The 19,072-nt window shown below is 43.9% G+C and overlaps 1 protein-coding gene across 5 annotated transcripts in view; it reads left to right on the top strand.

Moving 5' to 3' along the window:
- The window catches only part of LOC121296513 (trinucleotide repeat-containing gene 6C protein-like), a 55,156-nt gene that overhangs the window by 12,212 nt on the left and 23,872 nt on the right, over nt 1-19,072 (top strand). For 4 of the 5 annotated variants that reach the window (XM_041222165.1, XM_041222164.1, XM_041222162.1 and 1 more), the window contains exons 3-5: nt 7,097-7,196; nt 7,851-7,872; nt 15,714-16,019. In XM_041222165.1, coding sequence (XP_041078099.1) covers nt 7,097-7,196; nt 7,851-7,872; nt 15,714-16,019 — 428 coding nt within the window. Of the gene's footprint in view, nt 1-940; nt 1,287-7,096; nt 7,197-7,850; nt 7,873-15,713; nt 16,020-19,072 lie in introns of those variants that run through there. The other variant, XM_041222163.1, reaches the window with a different exon arrangement.

Genomic DNA, 19,072 nt, shown 5'->3' with positions numbered 1-19,072 from the left:
TTATGTATTTATTTATTTGTATTTTTGCTAAAATGCAAAAGTGACTGGATGCATGAAGCTACACTTGATTCACATTTTTGTGCTTCGTTATTTTTGTGCGAGTTGCTTGGTTTGAGACATAGTTAATGTCAAGTTGCTCTTTTGATAACATTCCCCAGTACTAATTTCCCTGAACTGATTGAAAGAGCCTTCACTACTGGTTCACTTAACGCAGTACTGAAACAGATTTAAAAAAGAAATGTGCATTCCACGAGGATATGGTCTGGGTTTATTACATTTCAGTACAGCTATAAATAAGTGAGCGTTTCGAGATTGTATTTTGCAGCCTCTCTAGTAATACTACTGGATTTCTATAAGGGACACGCATTCGGGAGATGAAGGCACAGCTCCGTCTGATTAGCGCAATTGCGCGATTACTGTACCGGGTTATTTCTAGAGCGCTGCAGCTCACAAAGTTTATTTTTGCAGCCGAGAGAGAGGTTGGCTAGACCACAGTCGTCATGGCAACTACAAGGCGGAGCGTGTTGGAGGAGGGTTATTTTCAGAGCCTAGTTTGTGTGTTGGCTGCGATCACGTGATCAGCAGCTGGAGCATTTTTTGGGAGGGGCGGGCGGCACTTCCTGTGTGAGTTCATCTCAGAAGCGAGCTGCTGTTGTCAGTTACTACAAAATGGCTGCTGGAGCACAGTTACGGATAACTCAGTGACTCTTTCTCATTGGTATCTGGCGAGACTTTGGGCTCCAAGAATTGGACTCTTTAAGAATTTAGTCTCTCGGATATCAATCGTGTGTGCTTATTTTTTTTTCTTACATTTCTTTTTTTTTTGCACTTTACAAATGCATTTGATTTCCTTAATCTGCATTCAGTAGAAACTCCGCTTTAGAAACTCCGCTTAAGAAAAAAAAAAAAAAAAAAAACAAAAAAAAAAAAAAAAAAAAACCAGCAACCTGATTTTCTTTAACAAATAAACAGCTGATGGGAATTCGTTTTTGTTTTGTTTTTTGTACCCGTTTTTCTGGCTTTTCCTCAGAGATTTTGAATTTGAACAGCTTCGCCAGTCTTTCATTGAGATTTATTCTCTGCAACATCGTGAGAGAAAGAAAGCAACGCTTCAGTGTTCATACGACTGAACTCCTGATCTGTCAAATTACGGGTACTTTTCAGAAAACTCTTTTCGTTAATTTTCTTCCGGAGAATCTGAATATTAAACTGCCAAAGCTAAGCCTGGGGTAGTTGAGATTTAAAAAAAAAAAAAAAAAAAAAAAAAAAAAAAAAACAACAAAAAGGTAAGATTACCCCGGGTATTCTAGAATAGAGAACTGTGAAGGGTTTAAATGTATTATTTTGTAGCAGATGTGTTGATGGGGCGGGGCTTGTCTCTTTAAAGTAACCTTCGGGTGTTTGTGCAAAATTGAGACCTGTATCGAAGCATTAGGGCACGCCCCGTTGTTTATTTTCATCATGTGTTAATGGAAGTCGGGGTGTGTTTTACTGGCTCACGTTAGTATATACGAGTGGATTTGGTCAATTGTGGTACAAGGGTATAACTTGTAATGTATCAGTATCGGACTACTTTTGAATAAAGAACTCGAGATAAACTAATCCGCGTTGCGTGTGCATGTGGCTCTGGTTGCTTTGCATGTGTTTTTGGTGGTCAGATTTGACCCGTGCTGTTCTGATACGAGAGTCCTTGGTTGAACCACGTGTTGTCCTATGTGTTAATTAACACGTGAAAAAGAGAGCAACCTGAGCGTGAGAATTCGACTTGTGACCGTGAAATCCGAGTCACTTTGGGTTAAAGCTCCGTTTTGACACGGAAAACGCGAGTAAGAAATGCCAGCCTCGGTTTCGCTCATTGTACAAGGTAGATGGAGTTTGCTGTGCTGTAACATCTGCTTTGTTCTATTAGTTTTTCAGTGTAGTAAAATCTACGGTTCAGTCCAGTGAATTACAGACCGACTAAAAGCGAAATCACTGCACTATTAGATTTAATTTCTATGAAAGCGCTGTATACGTAGCTTTGGGGGGGGGGGGTTGTTGGGCACACCGATGTTAACCTGCTCTAGACACCTTGCAGACTTTGGCGCGCGCACACACCGATGTTAACCTGCTCTAGACACCTTGCAGACTCGCTCAGTGGGCACGCACACACCGATGTTAACCTGCTCTAGGCAGACTCGCTCAGTGGCGGCGCACACACCGATGTTAACCTGCTCTAGACACCTTGCAGACTCGCTCAGTGGCGCGCGCACACACCGATGTTAACCTGCTCTAGACACCTTGCAGACTCGCTCAGTGGCGCGCGCACACACCGATGTTAACCTGCTCTAGACACCTTGCAGACTCGCTCAGTGGCGCGCGCACACACCGATGTTAACCTGCTCTAGACACCTTGCAGACTCGCTCAGTGGCGCGCGCACACACCGATGTTAACCTGCTCTAGACACCTTGCAGACTCGCTCAGTGGCGCGCGCACACACCGATGTTAACCTGCTCTAGACACCTTGCAGACTCGCTCAGTGGCGCGCGCACACACCGATGTTAACCTGCTCTAGACACCTTGCAGACTCGCTCACACCTTGCAGACTCGCTCAGTGGCGCGCGCACACACCGATGTTAACCTGCTCTAGACACCTTGCAGACTCGCTCAGTGGCGCGCGCACACACCGATGTTAACCTGCTCTAGACACCTTGCAGACTCGCTCAGTGGCGCGCGCACACACCGATGTTAACCTGCTCTAGACACCTTGCAGACTCGCTCAGTGGCGCGCGCACACACCGATGTTAACCTGCTCTAGACACCTTGCAGACTCGCTCAGTCGCGTGTGTGCTCAATTGGCGAGATCTGTGGAACTTCTTAGCGAGGCACCGCGTGCTTTGTGCTACGTGGACGATCCTGTGCGACCGTCTGGTAGTTGCGCGCGTGTGTGGCTCAATTTGACGAGATCTGTGGAGACCGTCTAGCGAGACCGCTCGCTTTGTGGCTAAATTGGACGAGATCCTTGCAGACTCGCTCAGTGGCGCACACACACCGATGTTAACCTGCTCTAGACACCTTGCAGACTCGCTCAGTGGCGCGCGCACACACCGTTGTTATGGCAAAGTACTTTTTAATAGACGCTCGTTTACTCCTTTTGGGGAAAATTTGATAGTCCTTTGACTGGGCCACTAATTAACAGGTCGTTAACAGACTTGTTTTATGATCATGTATAACTACGCCGTTAAGACCAGTGTAACTTAATTCCTAATAATTTGCACTAACCATGTGTTTCAATGCCTCTATTTTTAGATTCAGACAAGGCAGTAATAAAACTAGGCAGTAGTATCATTTATGCCCAAAGTAATAGTCTGAGATTCTTGATTGCATTTTCATGAACTGTGGTTTGTTGGTTGGTTTTGTACAATGTGTGTGTGTGTGTTCACATGAACATGCTTGTGTGCTATTTAACAGTACAGTATGTGCACAGTAAATACTGTACATGTGGACGTGCTTATGTGAAGAGATGGGGTTAACTCTGCAGTGATACAGACCTACTTCCACTCCAGCCTACCGAGCAGGATGCTGCTGTTGACAGTCACACACAGGCTTGTTTTGAAGAGCAGTCTTTGCTGATCACTAGGAATCTGTCTCCTAGTCACCAACCATGGTGATGAATTAAACAAGTTAACATCTGCATTGCACAGGATTTCTTCCATTACAGAAACTCTTCAGTACTAGCGGCAGGCTTGTTCAGGTTGTTTATTTTCCCTGTTTCCTGAAATCCTAAAAAAAAGCAAGTGGAAGAAAACAAATAAATGATTTTTTTATTGAAGATCATTGGAGTTTTGAGGGGAGAAACAAATGGTACTTCAGGAAGTTGTGGATGCTTGTCTCTTGCACCATGCACATGCTAATGGAAAATAAAATCCTTGTTAAATACCCTGTGATCTGCTAATCTGCCCTGGAATGTATTCCTCCTGGATCAGCATCGCAGCTTGTTAAGATGGAGCCAGTGCGCAGGCCACGGTTTATTTGAACTTGGCACCTGTGTGTCATGACCGATTGTCTGGTTGGCAAGTCTGTGCATCTTTACACAGGACTAGGACTCACATTTTGCAGTATGCTTGGTTTTTAGTGACCCTGTAAAGTTTTCAATGAGTTTCTCTTAACAATGTTGCACCTCTGGCATCAGCTTATTGTTTTCAACAATTGAACCCCTTTTAAGGTATTGTGGTTTACTGTAAGAGTCAAGGGCAGGGAGCTGTTCAGACAGTGAGATCCAGGAGCTCTAATGGACTGCAGAGTCCATCCTTTCTGCGTTGTTGTTTCTAGCCAGACTGCTCACAGGAATGCAGTGCTCAGTCTGTCTTGCAGCACTGGCATGTTTGGCCCTCTGCCCAGAATGTCTAGTTGCTCTGCACACAGCCCTCTAGTTTCATCTGTCTCTCACTCACAGAGAAACACACACTCCATGGCTGAAGGTGGAATGAACTGTTAATAAACCACCTTGCCACTGCCTCCCTCTCCTTCTCTTCCAGTCTCCAGCATGGCACAGCCAGCCTCGTATTCCTTCACAGTTTCTCTGCGAGACCCCGACTGCGAATACCTGCTCATTCTTTGGATCTCTGCCTTGTCTTCACGCTTTATGTTTTGAAATGTATTCCAATGAGCCTCATCATAGCTCAAGTGCACAGTGAACTTGTAACCTATTTATTTAGTATGTTTTGATGAAATGACTTCAGATTCTGCACTGATATGTGCTGTGGTTTGTTAATTAATCTCCTTTATCTGATAAAAGGCATTGGTCTTTATTAAAGAAATTCCAAAATTAATAAAAAATTGATTCCATTCCCCCAACTGTTTCACTTTCCTCTGCTCTTACCATTATTATAAAACTAGCAATAAATAACTTTGCTGAAGCATCACCAATGAAATGAATGTTAAACTTGGGTAGCATTTAACATCAGCTCAAATAAGAGTCCAGTATCTGTTTACCAGGCTACTTTCTGAAGTCATCTCAAAGTGAGTGCTTTGCAGGCTGTCTGTCAGGAGAAGCATGGAAGCGAGATTGAGACCTGCTGGCTGAGGTTCTGTGAGGCGTTGTGATACTGGCTGTTCAGCACGTCATTATCCTGTCCTACAGGATTACCCTGCCTCCTCCAAACAGTCTGGTGCAGAGACTACAAATACAAATGTCTTCTCTAACAGCTGGGTTATAAATCCCTTCAAATCTGAATTGCTAGTATAGAAATAGCAGTTGACGGGTGTCAGTCGTGCTGAAGAAAAGGCCAGACGGTGCTATAAAGACATTGCAAAGTGATGGTATTCTTGCTTCTATAGTCAGGTTTGCAGCACTCTGTTCTTATGGCTCCTTTATTTGGATTAGGATTACGGTCCGTTTCAGATCTGGTTGGAAAAGTTATACTGTTGAAGGCAACCCTGGGCTGGATTAAACCCTGCCATTGCAATCAAGAGGCTGTTCCAAGATTAAACCCTGCCATTGCAATCCAGAGGCTGTTCCAAAATTAAACTCTGCCATTGCAAACCAGAGGCTGTTCCAGGATCAGACCCTGCCATTGCAATCCAGAGGTTGTTCCAGGATTGAATTTGTATTTCTTTACCTCGGTGAATGTGATTAGACACCTAGTGCTTTCCCATCTGGTTCCACTGGGATCATAAGGTTTCAGTCTTAGCAACGAGCCTTCTTTATGTGTGCTGTAACCCAAATATTTTGCAATTGCATTAAGTACATGCACAAGAAATGAGTGGTATACAGATTGTATTTTATTTAGTTTTGCATGTAGGTAATGGCACTCTGCAGATGGGGCTACATGATGAATTAAAGTTTGAATAGGTCCCACATGTACTGATGAATCCCTGTGCTCTCTCTGCTCCGCGATATTATTATCTCTCCTGTTTAATCACTGAGATTGTTTCATTCGCTCTTTTGATTACATTGGGAGTTGAAAAGATAATCCAGCATTTCAATATCGATGTCTTTGTGATAAGACGTAGTATAACACAGCAAATCTGTGATTAGCTGCTACTTGGTTGGTAAAAGATCACTCCAGATACATTCAATAGACCCTTTTTATACTGTACAGGCTCAAGTGGAGGTGTGAGTGTGGAACTGTACGCTTAGCCTGAGCTGCTGCTGTCAGATCTCAGTAACTCCAGATGAACTTTACAGGCTAATAGTTGGAGAGGAATGCTGAGAGCCAGGTGATGCTGGATTTGAAATCCACTTGCAGAACTGGAAGCAAGCTGAGGTCTTATGGAACTGATCCTGAGAGAACCTGATTGTAATAATACAGTTTTGTGTTGTCTGTCGGTATTTAGTTCCATTTGTATAGATACATAATGTTGGAGAACTCGGTTAGTGACTGTAGGACCTAAAATATTCCATGTCTTGACCAATGGTTTGGTAGTCTTTATGCACATCTCCACCAATAGGAGATATGTGTGACCCAGTCCACACTGCAGCTAAAGGACCCTGCAGCTGTCTATCCATCATTCTGAGGGACTCCAGTAATACTGTGGCAGCCCGCTGTCACTTTTACTGCTGGCCCTCTTGTCCCTGTGGTGAAGCTGGGTGAGAAGAGGAGTTTAGGGAGGGTGTGTTTTAACCATGATCGCTGTGCTGCTTTAGCTGTCGGGCGAGAAAGCACAATGAGGCCTGTTGTAATGGCCGGCCTGGGTCTCGCTTACAGACCGGCCTGAGCAATGGGGGGGCTATTCTTGTTGTGGTGTTGGCTATTGAGCTGCAGGAAAATGGTTTTCTGGGAGCTGTTTTGTTGTGTGAAGGCAGGAAGAAGTGGGGGGTGGGGGGATCGTTTGTCATCAAAGTACATGACCCTGTGACAAGGATGTTCTAGAATAGAGCTGTGTGTGATCTGAAGCATTTGACCTGGTGATCTGAAATGTTATGTGCTGTATAAGCTTGCAATATGTTCCGGATATTTATTCTTTCACTGTGAACTTTACAGTGTACTGAGGTGACAGACAGACCTTTGGCTGCCAGCAGAACTGACTGTTTGAGGGAATTTGCAGGTGCTTGATCTGTATTACTGTGTTTTTTTTTAAATCTGTGATTCAACAGCTGTTTATTTTCAACAGAGAGAAGGAACAGGAAACGCAAGAAGAGAACCATTTGATGGAAGAAAAGAAAAAGAAAAAGCAAGAAGAAAAGAAAAAGAAGGAAGCCGCTCACAAAAAGGTCTGTGGATTGCATTGGTTTTACTCCGCATTGAAGCCTGTGCTTCGTCCAAGCAATGTGAACGAGCTGCTGCAGTGTGCCTGCCATTGCAGGACTGCCTGACTGTCATGTTCCTGCTAGAAGGCAGCGCTTGCTGTTGTGGAGGGTTGCACCACTGGGGCTATTGCTTGTTGATTGCTAAACGAGCCTTGAGAAGAAGTCATTAATTAAGGGTTTAGTTACTGTGCTCTTGCAGTTTATTGCTCTGAGATTACTAGGTAAGAAGAGTACTGTGCCAGCACCAGTATAATTACTGCCTGTAAGAGAGTGCTCAGCCCATGTCATCGATTCCCTTTGATTACTGGAGTAAGGCCAATATAAAGTGTATTCTTTAGTGACTAGAGCAGAAATGAAATGTTTTTAGCAGTGTGCTCATTTTCTGTTAATATAGGCCTACTGTATCAGAGTCTGTGTTTTTTACTTCTCATTTAGGGTTTGTTTTAGAATCCTATTCTGTAATCTGATCAATGTGTCTGTGGGGCATTTCAAGGCAGATTCTCTTCTAAATTCAGCAGATTGAACCCTATTGATAATCCCTTCTTGAAACTCTCAACATTGACACAGTTGGATTCTCAGAGTATAAGATTTGTATTTATTTTTTTGTTTCTGTTTCAGGCTGCAGAACAAAAAACCAAAGGTGAGTTGGAATATCTGCTGTGCTCTGATTGGCATTCTTTGTGTGTGTAAGTTTTATGTTCATTCTTTGTGTGTGTCTAAGTTATATTCATTTTTTGTGTGTTCCTGTAAGTTATATTCAGGAGACGAGACTATGGCAGTTAACTGAAATTCAGTTAAAATAATGATTTCGTGTGATCCAGCAAAAAAGCTAAACTAACTTAAAGCTGTTTTGGCTATAAAGCCTTAATAAGTTAAACGTGGCAGGCCATGTCTAAGTGCTATAGAGAGACTGATAAATAATCACATTAAAAGTTATCGTTGCCAGTTGATGCTGCACAAATTAATCATTTAGAGCTTTGTAACGGCAGTTTTAATTTTGTGTGTGCGCACAGAATAATATTTATTCTGACTGTATTAAGAAGAGATCAGTGATGTGATTGTTCAGTCCAGTTAACCAGTGAATAGGATGCTCAGTGTGTGTGTGTTTCTGGGATGTAGTTTAGTTTTTGAAGGTAGGGCAATCTGATTCCTGATGCAGCCTCAATGGTTTTCACCCGGTTGTGTGGCATGTAAATGACATCATTCCCAGCCAGCTGTACAGCCAAGGGAATACTGGGACAGATTCTTGATCTGGGTCCCAAGTGTGCTCTGCTATGACTATGCAGGGTCTGTACTGTGTGTTCACTAGTGCCTCCATGTGGTATACTTGTGGTATAACCCTAACCCTAACCCTAGCCTTGGGTCAATGCAGGTGTATACAATCTATAAAGCTGCAAGGTGATCTGAGAGAGAAATACAGGGAGAGAAAAGGAGAAGGAGAATGCGAGGATGAGATTGGGGAATCATAGGAGTGAGAGAGAATGAAAGAAAATGGATATTAAGTAGAAATGCCAGTGCTAGACAGAAAGAACAGAGTTCAAACTGAGAGAATAGTAAGAGGTAGGGTCGTGCACAAAGTCAAGGAAGACAGCGAGCATGAGTGTGAGTAAATATTCCATGTTGGCTGCTGTAGGATTGTACTCAAGGGGCCTCTAAACCTTTTCTAACTGCTGACAAAACAAGCTGGAGCGGCTGCGACCTACTCCCAGAGCCTCCGGAAGAACACCTTACAGCTCTTTAAAATATCATGCGATTTGCATTGAAAGGTCTTGTTTTTCATATTTATGCATGCTTTGAAGAAAATACAAATATAAGGACGTGAAGATAATAAATAAAGCCAGTTCGGCCAGTAAGCCTTTCCCAGGAGCTCTGTTCTGCAGGCGTCTCTAGAACGCACTCTGCTTTACTAAAACAGAAGCTGGGCATCATGCTTTGCTTGTAAGCAGTTTGTTTACAAGTATCAAAAGGACAGACAGGGAACAGTCATGTCTCATAATAGCAGGGATAGCGAGTGGCTCGGAATCAGCTTGTTGTCAAAGAGGTAGCCAAAGTTGAACCTGAAAATCTGTGCAGCTAAAACAAAACCGGCATTCTGTTTGTCACAACCTCAATAACCAGGACGTGATGGTACACTGCACCGTGCATGTACTCGGTGAGAAGGGGCTGAAGATTGGCTTGTGAATTGCTTTGGCCTGTCTGATTCTGATTATTAGATACACTGTTATTGCCTAACTGCCTCGGGTTGATGGGGACTGTCTGCAGTGCTGTTCATCACCTCCTCCAAGCTGTGCTCTTCTCTTCCTGCTGCCTGAGACGCCTCTGTGCATTTCAATTTGTTTGCAGTAATCGATCCTGTCTCGAATATTTCTGTGTATGACAATGAGATAGACTCTGATGCTGTCTCATTAACTCCTGAGTGCCTGATTCGCACTCGCTCTACCAGCGCGGGTCCCGCTGTGCATTACAGGGCCATGAGCTGCAGCAATCTCCGGGCTGCCAAGTGAAGAAGGAACTTGTTTGCCAGCCGAGTGCTGCAGCGTCCATTCACCTCTTGTGGAGGGGTGGGTTCAGGATTTGTCTGCTGGAATCAAGGGGGGGGGAGGGGAGGGGAGGGGAGGGGAGGGGGTGTAAGGAAGGGCATCACCAGCATGTTGAAGTAGCTTCTGATCCAGGGAACCCCAGCCTTTGTGTCATCTCACTGGGGGAATCGTTTAATTTAGTTTATTTTACTTTAATTAGTGATCAAAGAATTTTTATGCATTACATTACGGAAGTTTGCCACGTTATTTTCGGACGTCCCAGTCTGTATTTTAATTTATTGGCAGGAGGACAGACAGCAGCTAAAATCTAGAAACATTAGGACAACTTTGCAGTAAAAAGCAAACCCTAAAATTAGTTCCAATAGGATCGTGTAAATTAAATAATTATGTATTTGCTTTTTTGTCGCTCGTGAGACTTTTTATTTTTACAGCCTCTACAAAGTACTGCACAGTTACACAGAGCACATGACTGATAACAGCATTACCTCATAGAAGGCACCTTGGATTCATTTGCAATTTCACATTCAGTTAATTACATCAACACTTTTGCACCAGATTTCATGAAATGCAATCTAATTACAAGCTAATTACTGTAGAAAGTTCTTTGTAACTGTCGCATTTATAAATTCAATAAGTGAATCTCGCACACAGTGAATGATGTTTTCCAGGTTGATTAGTGCTTGTAGTAATTATGTTCATTCTGTATGCATATGAAGTGAGAAAGGTCTCCGATTTGAATAATGCATTTCTTTCATTGCTGCTGGCACTACTGCTGCTCTGATACTCTGATAAATGTCTGTTATAAGCTACAAGAATGCAGTGTGGTCCAGTGGTTAAAGTCCAGGGTTTGTAACCAGAAGGTCACTGGTTCAAATCCCACGTCTGCCACTGACTGACTCACTGTGTGACCCTGAGCAAGTCACTTAACCTCCTTGTGCTTCGGACGAGATGTTAAATCAGCGTTCTGTTGTAAGTGACTCTGCATATAATGCACAGTTCACAGCCTTCCTCTGTAAAGCGCTTTATGAAAGGCACTATATAAAAATAAAGATATTGTTATGAAATGGTTTCGCTTTCAATTGTGTGCGTTTATTTATATGGGAGTGAGTGTAGCTGCTGGTGCATAGTTTGGTGCTATGTTAAGTATGCTGTGTTTGTCAGTCTGGAGTCTTTCTCTGGGTTTGTAATTGGTGTGTGTGTGTGCCTGCTCTTTCTCTGGGTTTGTAATTGGTGTGTGTGTGTGCCTGCTGTTTCTCTGGGTTTGTAATTGGTGTGTGTGTGCCTGCTCTTTCTCAGGGTTTGTAATTGGTGTGTGTGTGCCTGCTCTTTCTCAGGGTTTGTAATTGGTGTGTGTGTGCCTGCTCTTTCTCGGGGTTTGTAATTGGTGTGTGTGTGTGCCTGCTCTTTCTCTGGGTTTGTAATTGGTGTGTGGGTGTGCCTGCTCTTTCTCGGGGTTTGTAATTGGTGTGTGTGTGTGTGCCTGCTCTTTCTCGGGGTTTGTAATTGGTGTGTGTGTGTGCCTGCTGTTTCTCTGGGTTTGTAATTGGTGTGTGTGTGCCTGCTCTTTCTCGGGGTTTGTAATTGGTGTGTGTGTACCTGCTCTTTCTCGGGGTTTGTAATTGGTGTGTGTGTACCTGCTCTTTCTCGGGGTTTGTAATTGGTGTGTGTGTACCTGCTCTTTCTCAGGGTTTGTAATTGGTGTGTGTGTGTGTGTGCCTGCTCTTTCTCGGGTTTTGTAATTGGTGTGTGTGTGTGCGTGCTCTTTCTCTGGGTTTGTAATTGGTGTGTGTGTGTGTGTCTGCTCTTTCTCTGGGTTTGTAATTGGTGTGTGTGTGTGTGTGCGTGCTTGCTCTTTCTCTGGGTTTGTAATGGGTGTGTGTGTGTGCCTGCTCTTTCTCGGGGTTTGTAATTGGTGTGTGTGTGTGTCTGCTCTTTCTCGGGGTTTGTAATTGTGTGTGTGTGTGTGCCTGCTCTTTCTCGGGGTTTGTAATTGGTGTGTGTGTGTGTGCGTGCTCTTTCTCAGGGTTTGTAATTGGTGTGTGTGTGCCTGCTCTTTCTCAGGGTTTGTAATTGGTAGTTAAACACCAGAATAACATAAGTGTGGTAGATTATTTATTTATTTATTTATTTATTTATTTATTTTTATATATTAATTTACTGTCTGTGGACGTAATAGGTTCCACTGACTTACCACAATGTACCTTTGTGGACAAACACCTGTAAGGTGTAACATGCAAAGTTACAATGCAAGCTTAATATATAATACAGTATAGTTTACAGTAAGTGCAAATAATACCTCTAAAATACAATGTGAACCTGGATGCAGCAAGGTAGGAGTACAAGAAGTTAAATCTACCTGCTCAACATCATCTGGGGAAAAACTATGAGTACAGTAGAAGGGAGTTTCCAAGCGGGACTTGCTTTCATTTTCTAATATCCATGTTTTGATTTGAGTGCTTCAGGGAGCAGAGAGCAGTTTTACACGAAATGATTACAATGGAAAGAAGGGGGTTCATTCTGTTAAGACAGCAGACCCTAGGAAAAGAGCCTTGACAGAATGCAGACCTCAGGTAAAGAGCCTTGACAGAATGCAGACCCCCAGGTAAAGAGTCTTGACAGAATGCAGACCTCAGGAAAAGAGCCTTGACAGAATGCAGACCTCAGGTAAAGAGCCTTGACAGAATGCAGACCCCCAGGTAAAGAGTCTTGACAGAATGCAGACCTCAGGTAAAGAGCCTTGACAGAATGCAGACCTCAGGTAAAGAGCCTTGACAGAATGCAGACCTCATGTAAAGAGGCTTGACAGAATGCAGACCTCAGGTAAAGAGCCTTGACAGAATGCAGACCTCAGGTAAAGAGCCTTGACAGAATGCAGACCTCATGTAAAGAGGCTTGACAGAATGCAGACCTCAGGTAAAGAGCCTTGACAGAATGCAGACCTCAGGTAAAGGGCCTTGACAGAATGCAGTTTCAGGTTTGCCACCGCAGGAGAAGTGCTTACTGTGAGGACAGTGGGGGTTCACAGGGAGCAGTGAGCAGCCAGCATTGCCATGGCAACAGCCTTATATCTGGAGAGTTGTCTCGGCCTGCATAACAAACAGCAGGGCTCAGCCTCACTCAGTGCTGTCCAGGCCGCTGCTCTGCAAACACACTGACAGATGGGCTCTGTTTGCTGTTCACACAGGAGCTGTTTTCATGAGTGCTGGTGCAGTCAGGCTGCATGAAAACCTGCCTAGCAGTGTGATGAGAGCAGCGGCAGGGCCTGAGTTAGAAGACCTTTTATCAGTGACTGGGGCTGGAGCAGCTCCCCCAGTTACACAGATCCATATACTGGTATACCCTCGGGTATCTGTGCCATTGCTGGAATGTACTAAAGTGTGCTATCAGTAAAGAACAGGTTTCTAATTTTATGTTTCACGACATTTGAATTCCTTTCATTTATTTATTATTTATGAATCAAATACTACTCTTAACTATTAAAATCATTTTGTCAGATTCACAAGTAAGCAAGCATGCCAAGGTGAGCATGCTTCTAGCGTGCTGTTGTACCAGGCGTGGCCCAGCAGCTCTGCAATGTAACACAGGTCTAGTCTGACCCTTGCTCTCACTTAAAATGTGACAGTTTGTTAGTTTTCCATGTGTGATTACTCAGTAGAAAGTATAAGGCACAACAGTGAAATGTATTGGGCTATGTAATTGGGTGTTTGTCTGCTACTGTACTTGTGAGTAATGCAAGTTTGTAGGTTGTAGATCCTGTAAATTGAAAGCTGGAAGTAGTGTGTATGTGGAGATGGGTTGCAGTGATATTCATTGCCCTGGTGTTTAATGGGCTCTTCTGCATCGGAAGACCAATCACAAGCCTGGAGGAGATTGGGGAGAGCACTTCAGTCGGATAGTTTAATGGAATTGACAGCATGTGTGTTTAATATTACATTAGATAAAAGCTGCCCTTCAACTTCAATTAAAAATGTTGGTTTATCTAAGTGGAAATTATATATTTAGATTTATATTTATAACATCAAAAACATCTCTCAGTTTTGCTTAGTGGAGGTCAGTCTTAATCTTTCCAGTGGGAGAGATAAGGGTTTGAACTGATAAGAATATTTATAAAGGCAGATTTATGCCCATTTTTGTATATTTTAACACTTAGATGTGTGCAAGTAACAGGAGCTGGATTGCTGCTAACCTTAGTAATTGTCATTTATACCAACAGTAGAGCTGCCAGTTTGTTTATTGAGAGCGCAGGTGCAGGTGCTGCTGGTGACTTTATCATAAAGGGAACCCTAAAGACCTGACATCCTGCCATTTCAGATACATACTTCAGAGACAATAAAAAGAATGGATTGTAGAAACAAAGCAAGTTCATGCACATTGATTGTATCATGCTTGTAACAAAATAGCAATTACACCACAACTCACTGTGCCACTCTGATTGGAGAAGGAGGAGGCTGCCTGCTCTCCCAAATAGAGGAGGTGACCTGCTCCCCCGAGTTCTGGCTCGGTCCCCCTCTTACTGTACCACTCTGATTGGAGAGGTAGGAGGCTGCCTTCTCCCTCGAATGCTTCCAGATTGAATTACCAGCTTTAGTGCTGAGCTTTAAAAAAGAAAGGCAAAGAAAGCAAGCAGGTTGTAGATTGGCTGGTAGAATAGCACTGAATTATGGGATCCATCTGCTTCCTGTAATATATTCATAACTGCCTCGAACAATGAGCTGATTGAAATCCTCTTGGTTTCGCCCAGCGAGAGACTGGCCTGTTAGTAATCAGGGATTCACTTCACATACAGCTCCCAGGGATGAGGCTGCTCTGCAGGTTAGAGCCTGGTAATGAATCCTCTCTGAAGGCAGGGGATTGGAGGAGTGTCTGTCTGTGTCTGTGTGTGTGTGTGCGTGCGTGTGTGTGCGCGTGCGTGTCTGTATGTGTGTGTTTCTCTGTCTCTGTGTGTGTGTGTGCGTGTGCGTGCAAGGTTGGGGGTGTTCATGTTTTAGCTGGGTTGCTGTATTTAGAACTCCTGAAGCTCAAGATTTTTGCACAAACCAAATGACATGGGTTGGGATTTAATGCTTTAACTGTGCTGCTGGTATGCAATACTGCCTGACTCGTAGACTTTACATAATGCAGGTGTGTATGTGGGGGCTTAGGCTAAAGTTTAAGCAGAACTATTTTTTAAGCTGAACTAGTTTTCAGAGTGCTATAGCTGGTGAACTCATCATATGTTGGACTGCGCATGTGTGCTTGTGTCTGTGTGTATTTGACATGACCTAAGATTTCAAGTTCTCAGTGTCTGAACTTGAGAGTTTACTACATGATCTCGTTGCACACATACTGAGGGAAGTGCTCAGATAAGCCAAGGTTAAGAGATACAGGAGCTGGAGATTTCAATATAAAACTGCAGAAACCCACTAATATTGAGCTTCAAAACAGCTTTGATAAGCTTTTCTCAGAGCATTTTGAAATCCATCGTGTCTCTGACAATCTCAAGTAGTCCCAGGCAGGCACAAACGAGGTCTGGGATACTCAGTGCTTTACGAAAGAAAGAAAGAAAGAAAGAAAGAAAGAAAGAAAGAAAGAAAGAAAGAAAGAAAGAAAGAAAGAAAGAAAGAAAGAAAGAAAGAAAGAAAGAAAGAAAGAAAGAAAGAAAGAAAGAAAGAAAGAAAGAAAGAAAGAAAGAAAGAAAGAAAGAAGCTTGTTTTATCTAAAAACTAGGTATTTCTAATGCACGCTTACTGACAGACACACTGTACTGAGTCATACACAAGCACAGACATGTATGCATATGAACATGAAGATTTGCATAACTTCTACATTTGTTTTATTAGTGATATTTTTTAATTGCTTAATAGTTTTGTAATTGCTTTGCCAAGTGGAATCATGCCTCAATGTCTCAGCTCCACCTACGAAATGCAAACACATTAATAATGTTGCTGTCTTGTATTCACAGTGCCAGTATCTGCCAAGCTCATCTCCAGCCCTCCCCACCCTGCCAATCGCAGTGTGACTCCTCCCATCCCCACGGTTAGTAGCAGCGGCAATGGCAAGCGAGCTCCTCCCAGCGCCCAGCAGCAGCTGCCGGCAGCCCCGCGCTTCCCTCTCCGCGAGGTCCCCCCACGCTTCCGCCAGCAGGAGCACAAGCAGCTACTGAAGAGAGGACAGCCACTGCCAGCAGGGACTCTCGTCACCACGGGACAGCCAGGGGCCAGCTCGCCCCCTCAGACCCCCCCCGCCAGCCCCAGCAAGCAGCACGCAGGTGAGGACAAGGCTGCCTGTGCTTCAATCTCTGCACTTTTATACAGGCTTCAACAAGAGGTGCATTTCTACATTTTGAGTACTGCTGAAACCCACTCAAGCTTTAAAACCACAGCGTCTAGTCCTTTGCAGATTACTGTCTGTGTGAGTTAACAAAACTGTTAAAACAGATGATTTCTGATGCAGGTTGAGACACTGGGGGTGTTGAACAGTGCATTTGATAAGTTACTCTGATCAGAAAAGGATTTTCTTAGTCTAGTAGTTTGAGTTTTCTGAGGCCAGTATCTCCATCACTACTGGATGTTTGTATTCTGAGCAGCTGGCCTTGGCCTTTAGAGGAACACTGGCTCCCAGTGAAGGGGAAATTCTTATATTTCAGTGACTCCACAGACATGCAGATCCAGCGTGCCCAAAAATGAGATGCCTTGAAATCTGTGGCATTGCACCAGCCTTGTGGATCTACAGTCTGTAAGCTTAAAAAAAACAAAAAAAACAAAAAAAACACTTGTTTACTTTCTGGAGTTTAAATGTTCAGTGTTAGTGTTTAATTAGTTCAGTGTTTTATCTATGTTTATGTTTTTAAGTAACAGTATTATTGAGCGGAGCAGGCAGCTGCCACCCTGCTTAGACAGTGAAATCACTCGCTTGTTCTGCGCTGGAGCTGGAGTGACAGGACTGCTGTCTTTAATTGCAGTGTTTGTGTGTGTTTTTCATTAATCATTAGTTAGTTCAACTCTTTGTCATGTGAGTGCTTTACCCTACGCCTCCACACCGTAAGTATTAATAAAAGCAAAAGCACGATATTATTATTATTATTATTATTATTACAGATATGGAATCCTGGCATTAAAATAAGTCAATCCCAAAATCCTGGTATTGGAACAAGTGTCTGGAATTGGATTCCCTACTCCAGACCTATTGAGTGTGTTCATATCATACAGAGATTGCCCATCAACATGCTTTACTGGTCTTCCAGCTGATTCACATGAACACACTACTGCACTCAACACTTTAATTTACTAGTTAGAAAAGACCATATTCTTTCCTGTTTTCAGTTCGGGGAAAAGAAAACTTTGTTCTGAGAGGCTGGGGATTGTTAAAAAACGGGGATTTAAACACTAGGTGGTAATTCAAAGTTATGTTACATCAGTGCATGTTTGGTTTGTGAAGCATTGGCACTGAATTAGCACAGAAGAAAGGCCTCCTCTCTGTAGCCTTTGATTAATTGTTTTTGTGAAGCAGTGGAATCATTTGTATACAATGAAATCCTTCATGCTGTAAGCCAGCTCTCTTTCTCCCTGTCCCACCTCTCCACTCACTTGCTGTGTGCAAAGCTATTTAGCATTTGGCCCATTGCCCATTGTAGAAAACATTTATCTTCCATTTGAACCTATATAAAAAAAAGGCAGCACAGGAATTCAGAGCATTCTCGTTTTGTGTCTGTGTGTGTGTCTGTGTATAGCTGTGTGTGTGTGCATATGTGTATTTTGGGAAGGAGATGAATTAAGCAGAGTCTCGTTTTCAGGACACCCAATCAGAGAGCACGGCAGCTTTGTTTTTGGCTGTTATTCAGATAATGAGCGCTGGCTGTACCTCTAATTGCAGCCAGAGTGGAGAAGGCTAAATATTCTGGGACAGCACAAAGTAAAGGGGAAAGCGATGGATGTCCTTTCTTTTGGTTTAGATTGGGTTGTTGATGTTGTTGTTGGTCGTCTGGATCGTGCCATGAAAATTCCACCAGTGCGAAGGTATTCTGACGAGAGAGGGAGAGGGAGAGAGAGGGAGAGGGGCTGGCGTTTTCTTGAGGGGCTGGCGTTTGCACACAGCAGCAGCTCACAGAATGAGGCTGAGATGCTGTGCAGCAGACACATTGAAGCAGGGATGGACACAGCTTCATACAGAAGGTATCCTTTCTCGGAATGGTCTGACACCGCTGCGAACCCATAATCCCTCTCAGGACCCCCCCCCCCCCCTCTCCTCTCTCAGGACCCCCCCCCCCCCCCCCCCCCCTGGTTTTTCACTAGGGGGGGGAGAGTCCTGGGCGGGGGGGGGGGTGGGAACAATCGTAAAGAATTCTTTTTTTTTTTTCACTATTTCAAATGTAGAGTTTAAATAATAAAAACTAAAAACAGCTGCTTGAGTTCGGTTTTATGATTAGTTTATCGCTCAGCCTTTGTGAGTGAGAGCGAGCGAGTGAGAAGCAGCAGCTCTGAGCTATTGGCTTCCGTTCAGGTTTGATAAAATGGCGTCCCTTACAAACAGAGCTGCTTGGAGAAGGACAGCGTGCTTCAGAAGTGTGAAACCCATTTCCTTTTTCTTGTTTTTTCGGATGGGGGGTAAACATGGTGCATTGTTGCTGCTTCTGGTTTTATTGAGAACAATCCCATGCACACGCACACACACACATGCGTGCGCATTCACAAAAACCTCAAACAGTGCCAAATATCAGCAGAGTGCTTGCCAAGCATTTAACACTGCAGGAAATAATGTTGCTGTGATGTAATAAAGGGCATCTTTTTTGTTGTCATTTTTCAGATGGTTAGGGATGTTGCTGAGGACTAGGGGCCAGTGTGGGTCAGGGTTAGAGCTGAGGGCTAGGTGCCAGTGTTGGTCAGAGTTAGAGCTGAGGACTAGGGGCCAGTGTGGGTCAGGGTTAGAGCTGAGGACTAGGGGGGCCAGTGTGGGTCATGGTTAGGGCTGAGGACTAGGGGCCAGTGTGGGTCAGAGTTAGAGCTGAGGACTAGGGGCCAATGTGGGTCAGGGTTAGAGCTGAGGACTAGGGGGGCCAGTGTGGGTCATGGTTAGGGCTGAGGACTAGGGGCCAGTGTGGGTCATGGTTAGGGCTGAGGACTAGGGGTTCATGCGTTCACATCCTGTGGCTTGTTAGAAATGCTTCTATAACCACAGCCCAAGATCAGACCAGCTGCAGTATTGGATGTGCCCTTGTGTAGATCATAAACAGGGCTTCTCTTGTGTATGTGTGTGAGTCTGCTCCAGTGAAGTGGAAATTCAAACAGAAGCAGTAGCAGCATTGCAAGCCTGCAGCTCTGAGTT

The sequence above is a fragment of the Polyodon spathula genome, chromosome 21 (genome assembly GCF_017654505.1).
Source record: "Polyodon spathula isolate WHYD16114869_AA chromosome 21, ASM1765450v1, whole genome shotgun sequence".
Taxonomy (NCBI): Eukaryota; Metazoa; Chordata; class Actinopteri; order Acipenseriformes; family Polyodontidae; genus Polyodon; species Polyodon spathula.
The sequence above is the reverse complement of the archived record's forward strand: the minus strand, read 5'-3'. Positions and strand labels throughout refer to the sequence as shown.